General features: G+C 40.7%; 1 protein-coding gene across 1 annotated transcript in view; it reads left to right on the forward strand.

Moving 5' to 3' along the window:
• The first annotated feature begins 7,641 nt into the window (after positions 1-7,641).
• The window catches only part of dnah9 (dynein, axonemal, heavy chain 9), a 187,644-nt gene continuing 173,280 nt past the window's right edge, over positions 7,642-22,005 (forward strand). The window contains exons 1-12 of the mRNA XM_074663038.1: positions 7,642-7,994; positions 9,899-10,095; positions 10,173-10,334; positions 11,204-11,334; positions 11,424-11,635; positions 12,590-12,823; positions 12,956-13,123; positions 13,521-13,637; positions 13,726-13,876; positions 13,971-14,085; positions 14,283-14,351; positions 21,659-21,785. Of these exons, the coding sequence (XP_074519139.1) occupies positions 7,647-7,994; positions 9,899-10,095; positions 10,173-10,334; positions 11,204-11,334; positions 11,424-11,635; positions 12,590-12,823; positions 12,956-13,123; positions 13,521-13,637; positions 13,726-13,876; positions 13,971-14,085; positions 14,283-14,351; positions 21,659-21,785 (2,031 nt within the window). The 5' untranslated portion in view covers positions 7,642-7,646. The remainder of the gene's footprint in view (positions 7,995-9,898; positions 10,096-10,172; positions 10,335-11,203; positions 11,335-11,423; positions 11,636-12,589; positions 12,824-12,955; positions 13,124-13,520; positions 13,638-13,725; positions 13,877-13,970; positions 14,086-14,282; positions 14,352-21,658; positions 21,786-22,005) is intronic.

Genomic DNA, 22,005 nt, shown 5'->3' on the forward strand with positions numbered 1-22,005 from the left:
TGTTTAAACTACTATTGGGTCCTCTACCTCTTGTTTCCAGCTCGGATGATTTACTAACCTTGCAGAGCAGACAGACCTGCCTGATTCAGTTTCTGAACTCCTGCAGGTCCATCTTGCCAGGCTGCAATAACCAACGATTTCACTCAGCTAAATTCTAACCGGCCCAATCAGGGAAGAGAGGTGGGAGCTGTGGGAGCAGACGTAACGTCAGCAGACTTTCATACTTGTCAGCGTTCCTTTGATTCTTAAGTTAAATTTATAAAAACGGAAGCTGTCGTCTTAACGCCATTATCACAGCTGTTTCTCGTGTTCCTGTAGTTGTTTGTCTATTGTTTCTCAGCAGCGGCAAACATAAGCTGCGTACCGTGGCTTGATGTGGATTGGTCCGTGGTGAGTGTGTCAATCAGAATCACCAGCTGCGGAATTTTTTTAAAGTCCCACCTCTGAAAACAAATCTGAAGAGCTGCTACCCAGATGGACTTGTGAAATAATTCCGTGGCGGATATATGAAACTGTCCATCTGGCATGTCAGGTTACAATTTTACCACACATCCAAGAAACTAAATTACTTAATTAAAAATGAATATATTTTTTGTATTTTTTCAACACCACAACACAACGAAAGTCCAGCCACAGCAGAAGTTAAAAAAAAAAGTCAGTTATCCTAACAGACACAGAAAAATTGTGACAGTAAGTTAATGTTTTTTTTTTTTTTTTTAACTTAATCTATGATAAATCAAGCTTTGTAGGGGTCTAACCTTGAGATATCCTTCATAGTACTTATATTTCTGAACTGACCAGTAAAGTGTCATCTTGTATTTAGTTTTATGAATCAGTCATGTCATAACGTTAGCATTAGAGCTATTTCTATCAAAGCTGCAGTTAAAAAATTAAACAATCATTAACTTACTTTCACAGCTTTTCTGTGTCCGTTGGGATAACTGACCTCTTTTAGCTTCTGTCTCTTGTACTTCAGTTGTGTGGTTTTGCATTTGAGTTGCTGCTTTTGCAAATCCCCTGACACCTACAGGCCACCGTAGTTAAGGCACTGAGATCAGAAACCCCAAAATTTATGAAAATTATTCCAAGCTGTAGGGCAATCCAATCAGGTTTTACTCAGCTCAACACATTTTCAGTGTGATATACTGACTCATAAAGTGCTTGATACGATTGAGCTGCAGGTTAAAGGGCTAACCCTTTAACATCAGAGAATCAGATTTTAGACTGAAAAAGCATACTACCCCCTCTTTAAGGTGTAAAACTGCTTTTCAAATGGTGACTGAGCCTTCTCCTCAGCACCACCCGGCCTATGATGCATTATGTTTTGGTATTAAAAATAAATTGTGATGAAATGAGGCCTTTGTAAACTGCACTTTGACTACTTTGGAAAAATATCGTCATGCAAACCATTTTCCCCCTTTTATCCCCAAAAATGAGCAATTTAATAAAAAGTCTAGAGACAAAATAATGTCTTTAGACATGTTGACGTTCCTGCTAAAGTGTTGAAAAAAGGCTGACAGTTCGACCTGACTTCACTCAGTTTTAAACTTAATTTAAACATTAAAGGCCCTTGTTACGCTCAGGACAGAGGTGGATTCAGAGAGTTCTTGGATCACTGGGTGCATGAATTCTTTGTCATGGTTTGCAAACTGTTATTTCTAAAAACAAGCTTCACATTTTGTTGGGTGCAGATGCATCACCATTCACCAAAGATAAAAGAGTTTATCTATGAATTAAAGCTGCCAGTAAGAGCTTATCTCCTTGGTTAATTCTAGATGTACAGCCTGTCTGTTAGTGACTGCGTCTTATCTGGAAGTTTAAATACATGGGGAGGTTATAAAGCAGGTGTACAGAGTCCAAACCAGTCAACCTGGACCTGGATCAGCAGCGGGTCACTTTGAGACCTCAGTCAGACGTGTAGGAATGTCTGCTCAGCCTCAGAGTGTTGATGTTGTATGAGTAAGCTAACATGCGTGGAAATAAAGACGTGACTCACTGTGTTGTATACGTTCCCTCCTCCAATCCTCGGACCTGGTCCAAACTGTGAACTCAGTTCAGTTTGATTTTACAGGAATGACTTCGTGTTGATGGATCGTTCGGGACAAATACCAACTCTGTTTTTCCTCCTGAGCTGAACCCAGATCAGCTTGCTCATTCTGGAGCTCTGACACATCTGAGAGCAGTAGAAGAAGGAGAAAGGAGACGTTTAGGAGGCTGAAACTCGGTTTTAAAGGTTTTAATGCTGAGCCTGTTTACAAGGTTTCACATGGAGCTTTTAAGTGTTAACTTTTACTCAGGGAAATTAAGCTGCATCCAAAAAGAAGCCTGACTCTCGTGTCTCTGCTGTCATTCATCCGTTCACTCTCCTCATGAAACAGACCTACGCTACTGCTATCCAGAGAAGCTGATCTGCTTCATGCTGATGATACCTGTGCCCCTGCACCTCCAGAGCTCTGCAGCTATCAGTCTTACTCATCATCCATCTGGTCTTTACAGGTCATCATCCACCACTGAGACTGAACATCCTACAATTGCAAAACCTCCACACACAGAGTCCATGCACCACAGACCTTCTGTCACTTTGATATATCAACATGAATAACCTTATTTCATTTTTTCTCTTGACTAAACTGATCTTCTCTCTTTCAGGCAATTCGTTTTATTATATTATATTATACTATGTGTCTATTTCTTTTATCCATATTCATGTTTTAGTATCAGCTATATGACATGACATGAGGACACAGCCACAGTCTCATTCATGTTTAAAACTTCTGATCGTCTGGCTCTGTAGAGGCCCTCATCCTTTACAGAGAAAAACCTGAACAAAGAAAATTTGTTCTTTAACTTTGTGGATTAATTGTTAAAATCCTTAACTAGTCTCTGAGTATCAGATCAGCTGCTGAAAAGCTACAAGAGTATCAAACATGGATCTCTACTGACCTCTGCTGGTAGGGTATTGGAAGTACAACATGGGCTCCTTTTATTAAATGAGCTCTCCTGATGGAGCTTTTGTTCATAATTTCATGAATAACTGATAAAGGCAGGGCTTATGTATAGATTATTTATCAGTTCAGTGTTTGTCTGGCTTTGTTAGATCCACCATTAACACTTAATCCAGACAAACAACAAAAACACTTCTCCTGTCTGAGAAAATGGTCACCAGGATGAAAATGATTGTATCAGGTCAGCTGGTCAGGTTAACTTATAACCAGGACAGGACAAAGTCTATGACATTTACTTACATTAATTACCTTTGATAAACCACCTTTGCTTTTTTTCCCCAAACAGTCTTTGAAACAAAAGTATTTGCTTTGAAAGTGTATGAACTGCAGAGTTGTCTGTAGTCAGGCTCACCTGTGGCCGTGCTTTGTGCTTACCTGTCCTACCTGAGTTCATATCTTCACCTCTACTTCACATCTTTTACCTAATTTGTTCTTAAAAGTTCTTTTATCTTGCATTTATCTATCTATCTATCTATCTATCTATCTATCTATCTATCTATCTATCTATCTATCTATCTATCTATCTATCTATCTATCTATCTATCTATCCATCCATCCATCCATCCATCCATCCATCCATCCATCCATCCATCCATCCATCCATCCATCCATCCATCCATCCATCTATCTATCTATCTATCTATCTATCTATCTATCTATCTATCTATCTATCTATCTATCTATCTATCTATCTATCTATCTATCTATCTATCTATCTATCTATCTATCTATCTATCTATCTATCAGGTAACAGGGCTAACAGTTACAGGAGGGGGTGAAGCTAGAACTGTGAATTTACAATGGACCAAACCAGAGTAAGGGGCGTTAAAATGTTTAGGACCATGGGTAAAATTAGGTTGACCTACTGACAAAAAAATCCACCAGGGACACTTTGTTTATGTATCAAAAGGGACCGTTTTGACAAATTCTTGCATGTGATGTTGTAACAGTCTCAGTAAAGAGCTCAGGAGCCTTGTATAACGGCACAGTGAACAAATATTTCCATTCATTGCAGATTTTAGAGAGTAAACCAAAAGAATGAAGCCTTTGTGGGAGGATAATTCAGTTTAATTCTGTTTCATGAAGGTTTGTTGGCGCTGTGCTCCCTCTTTGCTCTGCAGTACCAGCAGTGGTTAAACTGTCTGAGCAGATCTAAAGTTCACAGTGCTGCAGACATTTCTGGTTTATGTATTTTGTCTGGTCATATCCTGCAGTGCCGTGTTATCAGTGTCTCGTTTGATTCTGAAATGCGAAGTCTGTCTGCTCCTGCTCTGCTCTTTGTTCTGTCATCTTTATCTACAAAGTCCTCCAGAGGAGCTGAACCTCCTCAGCTGCTGCTGCTGCTGGACAACACCAGTGACTCACAACTTTGTGTCTGCCGCGCTAAATGATTCTATATTCATCCAACCATCAGTCCCTCAGAGCTCTGTCCAGCTCCATCATCAGACTGACTGAAGGACACTTTTGATGTTTTGTTGCTGATAATCCAGTTTTTAATCCCACATCAGAACAAAGGACAGAAAACATTCACCTTGTGTTTTCTTCAGCCAAATCCACTAAACAGCTTAACAGGGCTGAGAGCAGAGCTGAATGTTTGATCATTTTCACAGAGGAGAGGGACACAGATGAGGACTTTACAGAAACCTCAGGAGCTGCTTAACTTTTATTCAGAGGCTGAACAGAGAGCAGGGGAGTTTCAGAAACATGAAACCTGCACAGAAAAACTCATAAACTAATCTTCAGTAAGAGTAAAACATCACTTAAAAAAAAACATTTTCTGAGTTAAAAGCAAAAAATCACAGGGTCAGTGTGTCACTAAGAAGGGCCTCTACATGTTTATGGTACAACACCGACACCCTGTGGTCAAATAGTGCAATAACAACAAACAGTAATGAATTGGTTTGTGTAATTTGGGTTTTTTTAATCCTGTTGTTTATGACTGATTTCTGTCCTGTGCTGTGTGTGCGCAGACTGATTGCTTTAGTTCCTTTTTATGTCTGCTGTACTTCCTGTTTTGTTTTCTAGTTCTTGCTCTCTCCTTCCAGGTTTATTTTGAAGATCTTGTGCTCTGACTGTTTCCTGTTTTGTTTTGCAGTTATTGCTCTCTCTGTGTTCCTTTTTTATTTAGTACTGCCTGCTCCTTGTGTGTTTGATTTGGTTTGACTTCTTGCTCTCACCTTTCTGACTGTCCTCATAGTTTCACCTGTGTCTCCACCTGGTGCGCGTTCTCTCGTGGCTCTCCTCTTTCTTGTTGTTTGTGTTTTTTTAATTCTTCTGTTAGACATGTATGGATTTATTTCATTGACAACTGAAGTAACTTTTTGTCTGGCCCTTCAAGCTCTGCACATGATTGTGTCTGTAAAATTAACATTATCAATCAGGTTAAGCAAAACTGTACATAGTCAGTCGGCCTACTGTTAGGTTTTCAGAATAACAGCTTTTCTTTTGAGTTAAATTACATGGCAGTATGTTCATTTAACTTTAATATTTCTGGCCCATCAAATGAAGTAAAATAACTTTTCTTTAGAAGTTGACGTTTATAACATTAAGTCCAGACAGATGCTGCAAAAATCTAAGACTGACCAAGATTTTCTTTCTTCATAAGGAGGTTTATGTCAGAATGTGATCATCAGATAAGTTTAGGTAGATATTTAGCCTCATACAATGATAAAATCAAATCAAACAAACCCATTACCCTATTTAAAAAAAACCCCAACAAAAAACAAAAACAAAACAAAACAAAACAGTAGGTGAAGAAGAAAATGATAAAGAAAACATAGTTTTGTGGGAAAATTAAGGAGATGCCCTCTTCGTAATTTTTCTGCATGCTTTAAAACATCCAGCCTCATTTCCCAGAACACACCAAGGAGTACCTTTAATCCTGGGGGGGATATGATAATGGGTTATTATGCAGGATTAAAGTAGTCTCACCCCGACAGCTTCTCCCTGGAACTCAAACAGAGACCTCAGAGGAGACAATGGTGTAACAGGGGGAAGTCCTGATCCAGGGTCAGCCCCAGGTCGCATGTCCCCTCAGCAACAGCCTGATTAATGCAAACACAGCGTTGCTATGGAGGCAGAGACACAATCAGTTCTATCCCTCTCTGGGACTCACTGACCTGGGACCCACTAACCCGGGACAGCACCATTGGTGGAGGACTCTGGTGGTTTCTGTGACTGCAGTCGGACTCCTGCAGCCCTCCTCCGGCTTCACAGGGTCCAAACAGAAGGCGGTCTACGTCATCAAACAGACTCAGACAGCGCTGAGTCCTGAGTCAATGAGGAAGACTTGGTCTATGGGACATGTCCTACGCTCCACTGGATCAGTTTTCTGCTCTGGTTGAGGAGGTGAGCAGCAGAGTTAAATATTGTTTAACTTTTGTCTCTGTAAGAATTTAACTACAGAGATGTGATTTAAAATAAGAGGGTCCAGTTTCCCTTTATAAATATGCTGTAAAGAACACATATATTACTGAAGCAGAAAAAAATACTGTAGAAACTCCTGAGAGGTCTCTGGAGTCCCCTTCATTTACAGGATAAGTATTATAGTAATGCTGCATTCACGTGATCCTTGGTAGTCTCAGTTCCCTTGTTTAAAAGTCAATATCAAATGGAAATGGGCTTCAACGTTAAAAACATGGGGCATAATTAAAGACAGTGAATAGAATAGAATACAACTTTATTTGTCATTGCAACAAGTACACGGAATTGTAAATGCAATTGATAAAATGTTTTAAATTTAAGATAATTAATCGTACATAAAACCTCCAGCATGTTAAGGTACCTATACTGAAATCTTCTAATGCAGGTATCAATGGGAAAATGAGCTTTCAAGTGAATTTAAAATCACAAAGGTCAAAGTTTAACTTCAAATCTGCACAATATTAAGTTATAATAATCTCTAACATTAAAAATAAAATACTACTTCAACTAAAACTCCTACTTGTGATAATTTTGTTGTGAGTAATTGTATGCAGCATATAAAATATTGTTAGAGTTTATGCAGAATGGACCTTTTTTGTCCTGACTAACAAAAATATGATACATCAAGCTTGATCGTTTTTTTTTTTTTGGTTTTGGGGATTTTCATATTATGGTTGAAGCTCGTGGACAGTATCAAGTTTGAAAAACGAGTTTCAGAGTTGAAAACTCCGGGCCTCTCAGCTGAACGCGAAAGCAGCATTCTTTAACGTGAATTGCACGTAGCGCCAAGGCTAACGGTCACACCTCGGACCGTTATTTCACTCTTTGTTGTCTGTATGCGCCGTTTTTGACTTTTAAAAAGTATCGAGCTAAAGTGAAGGGTTCGTTTTATTGATTAATTATTAAAGACACACAAGAGGTGAATATTTTAATGATAACAGTGAAAAATTCGTATGTAGCTGAACTTGTCAGGTAACGAAACATTAAGTAACCTCAGAGAAACCGGTTTAAACCGGTATGTTATATTTTTATTCGAGTAAAATTCAAGATTCTTAATTTTTCTTTTTTTGTTTTCCATTTTGTTACAGTGTTAAATGTATAGTTTGGTGTATTGTATCATATGGTAGTAGTTGTTACAGTAACAAACGTTTCCACAGAGGCAGAGACACAATCCCTCTGGAGACTTACTGACCCGGGACAGCACCACATCCTGCGGACATGGAGAACGCACCTGCTGAGGACCGGAGACTGGACTTCATATCGGACTACGTGCTCAGGACTTTAAAACTGAAGCAGGACAAATGGCAGAAGTGTCTGAGCAGCGAGGAGAATCTGCAGGTCCTGCTGGGGTTTCTGGACGGACCAGAGCAGAGGACCCTGGTGGTTTCTGTGACTGCGGCCGGACTCCTGCAGCCCTACTCCGGCTTCACAGGGTCCAAACAGAAGGCGGTCTACTTCATCAAACAGACTCAGACAGCGCTGAGTCCTGAGTCCATGAGGGAGAGGCTGGTCTATGGGGACATGTCCTACGCTCCACTGGATCAGTTTTCTGCTCTGGTTGAGGAGGTGAGCAGCAGAGTTAAATGTTTTTAAACTCCTGTCTCTGTAAGATTTCAACTGCGGAGCTGTGATTTAAAATAAGAGGGTCCAGTTGCAAACTGTAAAGGCCACATAGATTTACTGACGAAAAAAAAATCAACTGTAGAAACTCCTGAGAGGTCTCTGCAGCCCCCCTTTCGACAAATAGTATAGTAATGCTGCATTCACGTGATCCTTGGTAGTCTCAGTTCCATGTTTAAAAGTCGGTATCAAATGGAAAATGGGCTTCAACGTTCAAAAAACGGGCATAATTACAGACAGTGAGAAATGTTTAAGGATTCAATGCACAGAAAACCCCCCGATGTATGTAGTATATAAAATATTGTTAGAGTTTATGTGGAATTGACCTTTTCTGTCCTGACTAACAAAGTATGATACATTTAAGCCTGACTGTTTTCTGTTTGGGGGATTTTCATATTATGATTTAAGCTCGTGGACAGTATCAAGTTCTAAGAACAACGTTCGGAGTTGAAAACTCCGGGCCTCTCGGTTGAACGTGAAAGCAGCATTCTTTAACGTGTTTAACACACAGTGCCGAGGTTAACGGTCACACCTCGGGCCATTAGCCTCACTTTTTGTTGTCTGTATGCGCTGTCTTTGAATTTCAAACAGTGTAAGGGGAGTGTTCGTGTTATTTACTATGTGGAAATGCTGAGTCAGCTTTTCAACGTATTTTTATCCTGTGAATTTAATCCACTTTTTTTTCAGTTCAGTTTTTTTTCAGTCCCCAAATCTGCTTCAGCTTTAAAAAGCTAACTCATATATATATATATATATATATATATATATATATATATATATATATATATATATATATATATATATATATATATATATATATATGTGCAGTATCATATACTTTTATTCAAGCAATAATAAAATCATGAATTTCCATTTGGGGATTAATAAAGTATTTTATCTACCTATCTATCTATCTATCTATCTATCTATCTATCTATCTATCTATCTATCTATCTATCTATCTATCTATCTATATTTAAGCTTTGTTATTTTTTCCTTTTTTCCCCACTTTTTTTTGTGTTTAATGTTTAGAATGGTGTAATATGTTAGCTTTACTGTGATATTTAGGCAGTAAAAATACACCACAAACCTGCTAAGTGCTGCACTTCATCATACACATGTGTACCTGAATTGAGTCCTATCCTGTATGGTTACCTGAAGTTACATAATATTTATATGTTCTGAAATGATCAGAGGTTTTCAGACTAGAGCCCGGCTTAAGTAAGAGCCCCGCTGAAAGATAATCGATTTTCCTTAAAGCCCAAAACATTTAGTGGAGCATAAAGTAGGCATTTAGAGCAGATTTGCAAGTAATTACATTTAAAGCAAAGTAATTACCAACTCATTTGGACCGCCTGGGAGTCTGGAGCTCCAATGTAGGTGCTCACTTTGCCTGGTTTGTAATCCATCCACACCGCCATACCTGTTCCTGCTTTACAGAACAGTGATGAGCCCTAAAATGGGATGCTAATTTCAGAATTCAACTACCAAAAAGGATGTAGAGATCCTTCCCTGCCTCCTGGGATGTGCATCTTTGTGGTTGTAAACGGAAAGGTTTATTATTTTAAAGAAAGCACCATCACCCGATCACATCACTGACAAGTCCTCTGAGAAAGATATGTTATTATACCAACTCAAAACACAAGCAAGCATGTTATAGGCCTCAAAACCTGCAGTCTGAGGGTTCTTTCTGCTCCAGCCTCAGTGGTGCTTTAATAACATACAGTCATCTTACTGTGGTATTGATCTATCATTTCACAATAACAGGAAAGATATTCTTTCTTCCCTGCTGTGTGTGAAGCTAACATCTCTCCATGTTGAAGAACCTCTTTCGCCCCTCTCTCCTCCAGGTCGTCGTCCCCCTGCTGTCTAACAGCAGAAACCACACTGAATGGCCACGGGTGGTGTCCCAGGACATCAAGCAGCATGTCCACTCCCTCAAATCCAATGTGTTTGTGGTGTCAGGACAAGTCCAAGGGAAGACTCTGCTGCCGCTCCCTGCAGGCTCAGAGCGAGTGGAGCAGGCAGCCTTGGAGACTGACACGAGGTAAACAAACACCAAAGTCGTGTGGATGCATCATTTGTCTCATGGCTGCATTAAACAGTGCTTGTGGATCTCCACAGGGGGGAAATGGTGGACAAAAGCATCATCATCCACTCCTTGGAGTCAGCTGTGATTGAGTGGAGCCATCAGATCCAAGGCGTCCTGAAGAAGGACTCCTCTGAGGCCCTGCTGAAAGGCAGGAACCCCACGCCCCACACAGAGCTGCTCTTCTGGAACAACAGGTCGGCCCCTCTGATATCACACAAACTGAATATCAAACTCCTCACAAGCATTTGTTCCACTCCTGTGATTGTGTGAAGCTGGCTCGTCCCCACAGGACCTCAGAGTTGAATTGTTTTAAAAGTTTCTGCTGCTGCTGCTAATTATTCCATTTTCAGAACACCTGTGCTATCAAGTGAAAAATGTAATTTGGAGCTCTGCACTCCCTTTTCTGTCCTATAGCTTCTTACACAGCAGAAATACATTTCCCCTTTCATTATTTATTAATCCTCTGCAAAAAAGTGACACCTCTAAAGTCCTTTGTCTGTTTTCTACTTTCATTTATTTAGAAAAGTTGCTTTCAGTTGCTGCAGCCTCTTCTCATACAGTATGGTTGAAATGGCAGCTACATTAAAGCTAAATGTTTGAAGTAACTGTTTTGGTTTAGCGTCTGGTGGCTTTGAAGGGAGCGATATAAAAGCTGTTTGTAATTATCTGATTTCACAAAAACAAGAACTTTTAGTGGTCTCTCTTTGTTAGGCTGTGAGGATTACATTACTGCCACTGGCTGCTTGTTTAAAGGCTGCTGGCTGAATCACTCAGAGCACCCTGAGTCTGTAAAACATCCTGCACAGCTTTAAAGGTATCAGCTGGTGTAGTTTGGTGGAAGGATTATGCAGGCACTTTATCCAGTCTCACTCCTACAGGCTGAAGAATTTTACCGCAGCGGCTCTAAAACTTTAGTACCTTAGAGCCACGTCGACCACAAAAATATGTGTAGCTTGAGGGAAAGCAACCCTAAAAACAACTTTTAGTAAAGAGCTAAAGAAGAAGTCAAAACAAGCTCAACTTCTGATGAATAACTCTGGTCTTCATTGTTTCCTCCTGGAAGGTGTGCTGATCTGGAGTGCATCCACTCCCAGTTAAAGTCCTCCAAGGCGAATAAGATGGCGCTGCTGCTGGAGGCTGTGGAGAGCAGCTATTCACCAGCTTTCACCAGCATGAAGCAGGATGTCCAGGCCGGTAATGAGAGCATGTATCAGTCTGAGGACAGAAATGTGTTTTCTCTGTGTCTGGCTTTGTGTTTGATCTGACTTTGAACACATCTTCAGCCCTGGAGGAGGCCAAGGACATCTGCACCTACTTGAGGCCCCTGCAGCGTCTCTTTGAGGACATGGAGAACGTGGAGTTCCCAGAGGTCAGGGGGCAGATTGGCCCTCTGATGCACACCGTGTGCCTGGTGTGGGCCAACTCCAGATACTACAACAACCCAGCACGCCTCATTGTCCTGCTGCAGGAGACCTGTAACCTCCTCATCCAGCAGGTCAGCGGCTCACTCTCCTGTTTGTCAAGAGGCAATCCAATCCCAGCAGACTGTTTGTCTTAAGAGTTCTCCTTCCTGTTGCTAAGCAGTCATTACTGAGGTGTTCAGCTGCACTTGTCAGAGATCACCTGTCGGCTCAGAGTGGGTGGGCGGCACCAGATTGTTCTTTGTTTTCCTCAGTTTGTCTGTCCACGAAGTTTCATTTCAGTGGGTGGAACTCCTTTCTTCTGTCAACTTTTACAGTTCTTTGTCAAGTTCTGCAACTTTTGTTCAACTTTTAGGCAACATAACTCTGTTTTTGTTCAACATTTATTTCACATTCTTTATTATTTTACAGATTCAGTTGCTGTGACTTTAGAGTCAGCTGATCAGGAGCACCTCGGTGAAACGAGCTGAAAGAAAAACTGTACTGTGTTGTTGAAAGAAGAGTTTCTCTTCTTTGTTTTTTGATTGATTGTATTTTTTTCTGGCACATTAAATCAACACTGCAACTCAGATTGCTGCTCCTAAGAGCAAGAAGAGGCTTTGCATGAAGACATTTAAAGATCATTCATAGAGCTGTTTGAGCTCAGGAGAAGATGAAAAGAGACCAGCAAAGACAGATGCTGGGGTCACAGCTGAGCATCTGAGGCAGCATGATTTTTGCACTGGAATATGAAAATTAAAGTCAAATCTGCATCATGTCTTGATTCAGTTAGAATAGTAAAACAAATGAAAGGTAAAAAGAATGATTAAATGCAGGAAGAGTTAGTTTTTAACCTTGACTTGTAGGTTGAGCTCCAGTGAGCAGCTAAACACAATCATTTGCCCCAGGAGTCGACCAGATGTGAACACAACCCCCCCCATGACTCATGTTTTTTAAAGTTTTCCAAAGCCAGTCCTCAAATTATTTGGGCCTTGTAGCATTTCACTGATGTTCAAGCTCAGCTCAGACGTTTCCCTTCTCATCTCCAGGCTTGTGCGTATCTGGTGTCTGAGGAGGTCCTGAGAGGAGAGGTTTTAGAGAGTCTCTTCAAGGTGCAGACCAGTCTGGAGGTTTTGCAGCTCTTCAGGAGAACTTACGAGGACCGCAGGGCAAACCTGAGCCAGTACCAGAGGAATGGGAACAGTGTGAGACCATGGGACTTTTCTCCACTGTTGGTGTTCTCTAGACTGGACCGCTTCATTGATAGGATCAGTACCATTCAGGTGAGGAGAGAGAGGGTGCTGTTGTCTCTCTGCATGGATGAAAAGACAGTTTTCTTATCCAAAAAGACCTTTCTCTGACGTGATGCTGCTGTTCATCCTGACATCTTTCCTCACTCTGATCACTCCCTGCAGGACGTCCTGCTGACAGCCGTAGACCTGCTGAAGCTGGAGAAACTAGAGATCGGAGGAGTCAGAGGCCGAGCCCTCAGCCAGCAGGTCCAGCTGCTCCACCAAGTGTTCACGGAGGTTTACAAATCTTTCACCGAGAAGCCATATGACTGCCTGGACCTCAGCACACAGGTAGGCAGGGCCAGGATTGGGGTCACAGGGTGCAGCAGGACTATGTTCAGCCTTAAAGGTCAGCCTGTTGAAAAGGGTTTCATGCAGCGGGTGGTTCGGGTGAAGGGTTTGGTATTGTTTTTACATTTGAATGGTCTCAGCTCTCAGCCTGGTCATTCCAGCACTTTTTAGAAAAGTGTTTTTCTGCACAAATAGGCTTTTTTTCATAGCCATGAAGTCACTTAAGCAAGATGTTCCTGAGTCATAGCAAGAAAAGCAATTTACTGTGGCTGTGAGCGCGGGTCAGTGTTCCCCGCAGGATGGCTTTGAGTCACTGAGATGTGAAGCAGTGCTGGCGTTGGCTGGCTCTGCTGTGTGCTGCTCTGTGCGTGGCTCTATCTGAGCTCTCTGCCCGCAGGAGTTTGAAGAAGATGTGAGGAAGTTCAGGCTGAAGGTGGAAGACACAGACCGACAGCTGGGAGCCGTCTTCTGTCAGGCCTTTGAGGATGCCTCTGCACTGGAGCACGCCTTCAAGGTTGGGGACTTTATCTCTCTCCCATGTGTTCACACAAGGTTTCTAAAGATATTCATTAAACCCCCTGCCTCTTATCTGATGTGTGCAGGTGTTGGACATGTTTGGAAGCCTGCTGGAGCGACCCTTAGTGGCTGCACATGCTCTGGACAGATACCCTCTGCTGGTGTCCATGTTTGACTCAGAGCTGGACTACTGCAGACTCCTTTACAACCAACACATCGCTGCTGCAGAGAGGCTGGGTGAGAGTGAAATCGACCAAACATTCTCCCATTGAGTTCATGGGTTTAGCCTCTAAATGAACCATGTGGTCTGACCCGATCTGGTCCTCCTCAGGTGGTTCTCCGGTGAATAAGAACATGCCTGCAGTAGCTGGTGGGCTCAGGTGGGCTCAGGAGCTGCAGCAGAGAATTCAGGTCCCATTCTCTAAACTGAGACACCTCTCCCACCCGTGAGTCTCCTCTCCTCCTCTCCTGCACAGTAGATTAAGAAAAGAATCCAGGTTATGCTCCTGCAGAAATCCGGGTGTGGATGAAACGCTCTGTGAGCAGCTTTAAAGGCCTCGTATAACCATGTTTAGGAATAATGGCTGAAGGAGAGATATGAGATACAACCTTTGCATGGCTGATAAAGTTTCATCCTCTGCAGGTGTTTGGAGTCTGCAGACGGAGTCAGGGTCATCCACAAGTATGAGGAGATGATGCAACTGCTGGACAGGTGTGTGTGGATCTTATCTCAGCTCTTACAGTGTGTGTCGTCATGTATGTTTCCTGTGTAGAGGAACAGAGAGGAAGATGAAACAGACAGTAACAGATTAAGACTCCTCCTCTCTGTCCTCTCTGAACTGTAACAAGCTCAAACTCTGACGTGAGGCAGGGCATCAGATGTGTGTCTGATCTGAATGGAACTCCTTACCAGGCGTTTGTGTTTGTGGTCGTTGAGTGTATAACATTTATGAAGCAGCCCCCTGTGGAGTCACATGTAGCTGCGTAGCTCTGAGCATGATTTATGTTCTCATTACTGTGGCAGCGCTGCAGATTATTTCACAGGACTCCCATAATCCCACACGCTCTGTAGCTGTGCACTGATGCCAAGTGAGAAATGGCCTTTTAGACCACATCCAGCATCAAAACCTGCACCATAAAGCTCCCACAGGAAGAGGAATGCTGTTTATATGGAATCAAAGTGAATTATGAGAGTCAAAGAGAGAAAGTGACACACAGAAAGGTTTTTATTTTTATGCTTCAGAAGGAAAGTTTCACACAAAGAGCAGAAAAATCCCACAGCGAGGATGTTCTTTCCACTTTCAGCTCTCCACAAAGTCACTTTGAGGTCACAAATACAGTAAAATAAGATAACAGACACCTCTTAAAGCAATTCCCTTCATAAATAGTGTATGAAATATTTATTAAAGAAGCTATTTATGGTTATTGATCTTCTGAAGCATCCTTTAAATTCTCCTGGAGGCTTGATTTTGTAATTTGATTCAGAGAGCTTTGGTAATGCTGCCTCAATCAGTGTGTTTTAATGTTATTGTGCAAATCTGTCATTCAAACAGTTAATTATTTACTGTTGAGGCTCTGAAACGTGAAAACCAGGTTAAGAACAGGGTGTCTGCACATCCTTCAGTCGTAGATTCATGTGTCTAATATTAAGGCCTTAAAATGTCTTAAATTTATTTAAAAAGTATTACAAGCTGGTCTTAAATATCTAACTCAAAAAGTCTTAAAATTGTCGGGCAGGACTAGTTCATGTTTTATATTTTCTTTCTTGTTCTGTCAGGGACTTAAGTTCTCAGTCGTTTTGACAGATTTCTGTCCATTTCAGAATTGTTGTATTTGTCGTCAGTGTCAATCAGACAAAAGTGGAGCAGACTGTTGTTTTTAAAGGGATGGTTCAGTTTTTTTGAAGTGGGGTTGTATGAGCTCTATTTGACCACTAAGGACATTAGATACAGTAGAAAGTTGTTTCCTCTCCCTTAGTAAGACACAAATTTAATCGATGGTGACGAGGAAATAGACGCTAAAAGGGACAGACGGTACCAAATTCAAAGGCTATTTTCTCTGCCTACAAGAACTAAAATCGAAAAGTAATACCACAGTTTAAGAGTACGCTACATAAAATATTTTTTAAGTGCAAGTGTACTGTCTTACATGACATATTAGCTTAACAACCTATGACTGGTTTACTTTCTTATATGGCACATTAACTTAATAACCTATGACTAGTTTACTGTCTTACATGGCATATAAGCTTAACAAGCTAGAACTAGTTTTCTGTCTTACATAGCATATTAGCTTAACAAGCTAGAACTAGTTTTCTGTCTTACATGGCATATTAGCTTAACAAGCCAGAACTAGTTTACTGTCATACATGGCATATTAGCTTAACAACCTATGACTGGTTAACTTTCTTTTATGACATATTAGCTTAATAACCTATGACTAGTTTACTGTCTTACATGGCATATAAGCTTAACATGCCAGAACTTATTTACTGTCTTACATTATCTTAACAAGCTAGAACTAGTTTTCTGTCTTACATAGCATATTAGCTTAACAAGCTAGAACTAGTTTTCTGTCTTACATAGCATATTAGCTTAACAAGCTAGAACTAGTTTACTGTCTTACATAACATATTAGCTTAACAAGCTAGTAATAGTTTACTGTCTTACATAGCATATTAGCTTAACAAGCTAGAACTAGTTTACTGTCTTACATAGCATATTAGCTTAACAAGCTAGAACTAGTTTTCTGTCTTGTATGGCAAATTAGCTTAAGAAGCTAGAACTAGTTTTCTGTCTCACATTGCATATTAGCTTAACAAGCTAGAACTAGTTTGCTGTCATACATGGCATATTAGCTTAACAACCTATGACTAGTTTACTTTCTTATATGGCATATTAGCCTAACAAGCTAGAACTAGTTTACTGTCTTACATGACACATTAGCTTATAATCCTATGACTAGTTTACTTTCTTACATGGCACATTAGCTTAACAACCTATGACTTGTTTACTTTCTTACATGGCATATTATCTCAAAAAGCTAGTAATAGTTTACTTTGTTACATGGTATATAAGCTTAACAACCTAGCACTAGTTTACTGTCTTACATAGCATATTAGCTTAACAAGCTAGAACTAGTTTACTGTCTTACATGACACATTAGCTTAACAAGCTAGAACTAGTTTACTGTCTTACATAGCATATTAGCTTAACAAGCTAGAACTAGTTTACTGTCTTACATAGCATATTAGCTTAACAAGCTAGAACTAGTTTACTGTCTTACATGGCACATTAGCTTAACAAGCTAGAACTAGTTAACTGTCTTACATGGCTTATAAGGTCAACAAGCAAGTAATTGCTGTGAATGCAGTAATGCATTCACAGCATATGTTCTTCTGTGACAAAAAAATTTATTCTTCTTCTTCTTCTTCCGCCCGCTTTTTTGGACCGCTAAAACTTCTACAAACTTCAACTGATTTTCACCGTTCAAACTTCAAAACGTGTGTTTCAGTGGGGACAAGGGGGCTATGACTCTTCAGAAACTTTTCACAAATACTTTCCAAGATATTCAACAATTTACGAAATTTCGGTCCCATAGAGATGAATGCGGAATTTTCAAAATTTCCTCCCTTCAGGACATTTTTTCAGCCTGCTTCAAACCCTCCTCATTCAGTCATACATTCAGCTACAAACTCCATTCAAACTTCAAAATATTCAGCTATCTTTTGACTCCATTCAGTCGGTTTCAAATGTTTCCTAGCATTCATAGTTACTTCACAATGACCCTTCAAAGGTCATGATGCATTTCAGCTCTTCAAGCCATTTAACATTGGTGTGTATTGGACGGAATGTTTCAGCTCAGAGTGGGAGATTCAAACGACAGAGCAGGGAGAGGGGGAAACAAGACCTGAGAAACTGCTGGGTAAACTGCTCTCTTGGCCACATTTTTTGAGCTATCAACACAAATAAGCCCTCAGCATGTAAGTAGTCTTGTCCTGCTTCTGACAAAGTGGTTTTTAAAGCAAAAGGATGGAGCCCTTTTTCACAAAATGACCAACTGTCAGGCAAAGTCAGCTCAGGCACCCATGTACTCCAATGTTAATTCCTGAGGGGTTTTCTCAGAGATCAGTCAAATTTCCCTCATCTATATATCGCTGTCATGGGCCTATTTCTGCATCTTTAGACATGAAATTAACACAGACAGCTTCCTCAGGGTCTCAGGATTCCTACGGTGTGATCACTTTTCTTATCTGCCCTTTGGTTTTGTCACAGTTGTAGGCAGTTTGACACCCTGATTTCAGTGGAAATGTGTTGGGAATCAACAGACTCCACCAGCTCTCTGATGGCAGTTGGTAAACAATGATCACCATGGCAACATCTGGCTTCAGATGAGCCTCAGCTGACAGGCTTACATGATTAAAAACTCACACACAGGACACACAGAATTTCATTTTAACAGCGTTTCAGAGATGAGACTTGCATTTTCCCTCAGTCAGGTCATTATTTCCATAACTGTTCTCTAAAATGTAATTCATTGCTTCAAATTTTGAAAAGATGCAGCCATTTCAACTTTAAATTCATTTATCCATTTAACTGATTCATCCATTAGTTTCCTTTCATCCAAGAGTTCATGGCAGGTTGATTTAGCATTCTGCATAAGCAGTTGAGTGCCAGCTTTTCATGAATTATTTCAACCATTTTCAGACATAAATTCAGTCATTGCTGTGAATGCAGCAATGCATTCACAGTATATGTTCTTCTGTGACAAAAAAATTTATTGCTGTGAATGCAGTAATGCATTCACAGCATATGTTCTTCTGTGTCAAAAAAATTTATTCTTCTTCTTCTTCTTCTTCCGCCCGCTTTTTTGGACCGCTAAAACTTCTGCAAACTTCAACCGATTTTCACCGTTCAAACTTCAAAACGTGTGTTTCAGTGGGGACAAGGGGGCTATGACTCTTCAGAAACTTTTCACAAATACTTTCCAAGATATTCAACAATTTACGAAATTTCGGTCCCATAGAGATGAATGCGGAATTTTCAAAATTTCCTCCCTTTAGGACATTTTTTCAGCCTGCTCCAAACCCTCCTCATTCAGTCATACATTCAGCTACAAACTCCATTCAAACTTCAAAATATTCAGCTATCTTTTGGCTTCATTCAGTGGGTTTCAAATGTTTCCTAGCATTCATAGTTTCTTCACAATGACCCTTCAAAGGTCATGATGATTTTCAACTATCTGAGCCATTTAACATTGGTGTGTATTGGACGGAATGTTTCAGCTCAGAGTGGGAGATTCAAACGACAGAGCAGGGAGAGGGGGAAACAAGACCTGGGAAACTTCTGGGTAAACTGCTCTCTTGGCCACATTTTTTGAGCTATCAACACAAATATGCCCTCAACGTGTAAGTTGTCTTGTCCTGCTTCTGACAAAGTGGTTTTTAAAGCAAAAGGATGGAGCACTTTTTCACAAAATGGCCAACTGTCGGGCCAAGTCAGCTCCGGCACCCATGTACTCCAATGTTAATTCCTGAGGGGTTTTCTCAGAGATCAGTCAAATTTCCCTCATCTATCTATCGCTGTCATGGGCCTATTTCTGCATCTTTAGACATGAAATTAACACAGACAGCTTCCTCAGGGTCTCAGGATTCCTACGGTGTGCTCACTTTTCTGATCGGACCTTTGGTTTAGTCACAGTTGCAGACAGTTCGACACCCTGATTTCAGTGGAAATGTGTTGGGAATCAACAGACTCCACCAGCTCTCTGATGGCAGTTGGTAAACAATGATCACCATGGCAACATCTGGCTTCAGATGAGCCTCAGCTAAAAGGCTTACATGATTAAAAACTCACACACAGGACAAGCAGGATTTCATTTTAACAGGGTTTCAGAGATGAGACTTGCATTTTCCCTCAGTCAGGTCATTATTTCCATAACTGTTCTTTAAAATTTAATTCATTGCTTCAAATTTTGAAAAGATGCAGCCATTTCAACTTTAAATTCATTTATCCATTTAACTGATTCATCCATTAATTTCCTTTCATCCAAAAGTTCATGGCAGGTTAATTTAGCATTCTGCATTAGCAGTTGAGTGCCAGCTTTTCATGAATTATTTCAACCATTTTCAGACATAAATTCAGTCATTCATGTTCAGCATTCTGCTTTTGCAGTTAAGCACAAGCTTTTCAAGACTTAATTCAAATGATTTCAGACATAACTTTAGCCATTCTTGTTCAGAATTTTGCTTTAGCAGTTCAGCGCAAGCATTTTAAGACTTCATTCAGCCATTTTCAGACAAACCTTCAGTCATTAATGTTCAGCATTCTGCATTAGCAGTTGAGCGCAAGCTATTCAAGACTTTTTCAACCATTTTCAGACATATCTTCAGTCATTCAGGTTCAGCTTTCGTTGCATTAGCAGTTCAGCGCAAGCTGCTTCAGCATTCTGCATTCACAGCGCAATTTCTTCAGAAATTGCTTTTCTAGTTGTTTACTGTCTTACATAGCATATTAGCTTAACAAGCTAGAACTAGTTTACTGTCTTACATGGCATATTAGCTTAACAAGCTAGAACTAGTTTACTGTCTTACATGGCATATTAGCTTAACAAGCCAGAACTAGTTTACTGTCTTACATGGTACATTAGCTTAACAAGCTAGAACTAGTTAACTGATTTACATGGCACATTAGCTTAACAAGCTAGAACTAGTTTACTGTCTTACATGGCATATTAGCTTAACAAGATAGAACTAGTTTTTGTTGACCTTAAGTGACTTAGTGGGTCGAAGCTACAAACATGGAACATCATAAATATACAGTTATACTTGTTAAAACACTGAGTTTATAGAAAAAAAAAATGTTTGCTAGATTTTTTAATTGGGTTCAGCTAGCTAGTCAGTCAGCACTTTGGATAAGTTCCAATTTGTTGAGGGTCGATGAGTTTATGTCTGTTTGGATTGTAATACAGCCAGATCTCTTAACAATTACCTACATTTACAGTGTTTTCAGCCTTTAATTTTTTCAAGGTGGCGTTGAAGGGTTCTAAAAAGTCTTGAATTTGCCCTGCTGAAATCTGCGGGTACCCAGTTAGAAACCCACCTGTTGAAGTAAGAAGCTGAGTTGATCTAGTCCAGCTCTAGTCCTGCATAAAAGTCTAGACATAGTTTGATGTGAATTGGTCTTTTGGATGCACACACTCGTGCTCAAACGCATTCCAGCTGGAGCAGATTCTTTATGGTTTACACACTTCATATCACTCCTTTCCCTTTATGCCCGGGAGTAATGGGATGATGAACAACAGCACTTCTTTGCCCTCAATTTACTCCCATCAGAAATTAGAGCCCTTGTTATGCTGTAATAATCGTCGCTGCTGCCTCCGATGAATGCCGCCATTATTCTACATATTCCAGTCAGGAACAGGACCGGCGTGCTCACTCATTACCCCCACAGACAAAATGTGGCGTGATTTATGGCCATGACCGCGTCTTTTGATTGCCTCTGCGTCTGCGGTGCCACTATCAGGAAATGAAGCTCACAGCAGAAATCCAATAAGGAGCACACAGAGCGCACTGAAGTTCTCATCATAATCGTGGCTATTTACAGATTGATATAGCTGTACAGAGCCTGACATATTCTCTGTTCCCCGCCAGATGATTCAGCATTTATCCTCATATTACCCCCCGTGTCTCCACCTCGCCCTCCTCAAGCGGCGCTCTCCCCCTGCCCTTATTGTCTACTTGATATGGACGATCCAATCACGCCTCTCATCCTGTTTACAGCCTCGGAGGATTGGGAAAATGGCTCAATCATATGCCTTTTAGCTGCTTGTTTTGTTGCTTGTGTTAATTTCCATAATGTTTTCACGCCTGTGGCCTTGTGAAATAAAAGCCCCGGCCCTTTTAATGGGAATATGAAACAATGTTAGACCCCGGCGGGAAAGGCACAAATTGTTTTTCTGCGATAATAACTTTAGTTGGAGTGTGATGGCAGATTGTGTTCTTTGTGTTTGCTGTTCCAGATACTCCAGCAGCCTGTACGAGAGCTGGACGCAGAGCGTGGGCGAGAGATCGCAGTACAACCTCGGCCTGCCTTTAATCTGCAGGGACCCGGACACTCGACTGATCTCCGTTAACTTCAACCCCCAGGTTTCTGCGTTCAGGGAAAACTGATCAAAGTCTAAATGTGTAGCTGCTGCAGACAAGATCCAAGTCCTGTTAAACATAAAATGTCCTTCCTGCCTGCAGCTGCATAAGAAAGAACAAATCATGAAGAGTTCGGCTGCTTGTAAAGAGTTGCTGCAGATTTTAGGGGCCTAAACATCAACTTTAAGAAAGAATTGTAGCTGCAGTGAAGTTGGCTGTAATG

Source organism: Halichoeres trimaculatus, unplaced genomic scaffold (genome assembly GCF_033239565.1).
Source record: "Halichoeres trimaculatus isolate MK-OKI-2021-1 unplaced genomic scaffold, fHalTri1.1 fHalTri1_scaffold_23, whole genome shotgun sequence".
Taxonomy (NCBI): domain Eukaryota; kingdom Metazoa; phylum Chordata; class Actinopteri; order Labriformes; family Labridae; genus Halichoeres; species Halichoeres trimaculatus.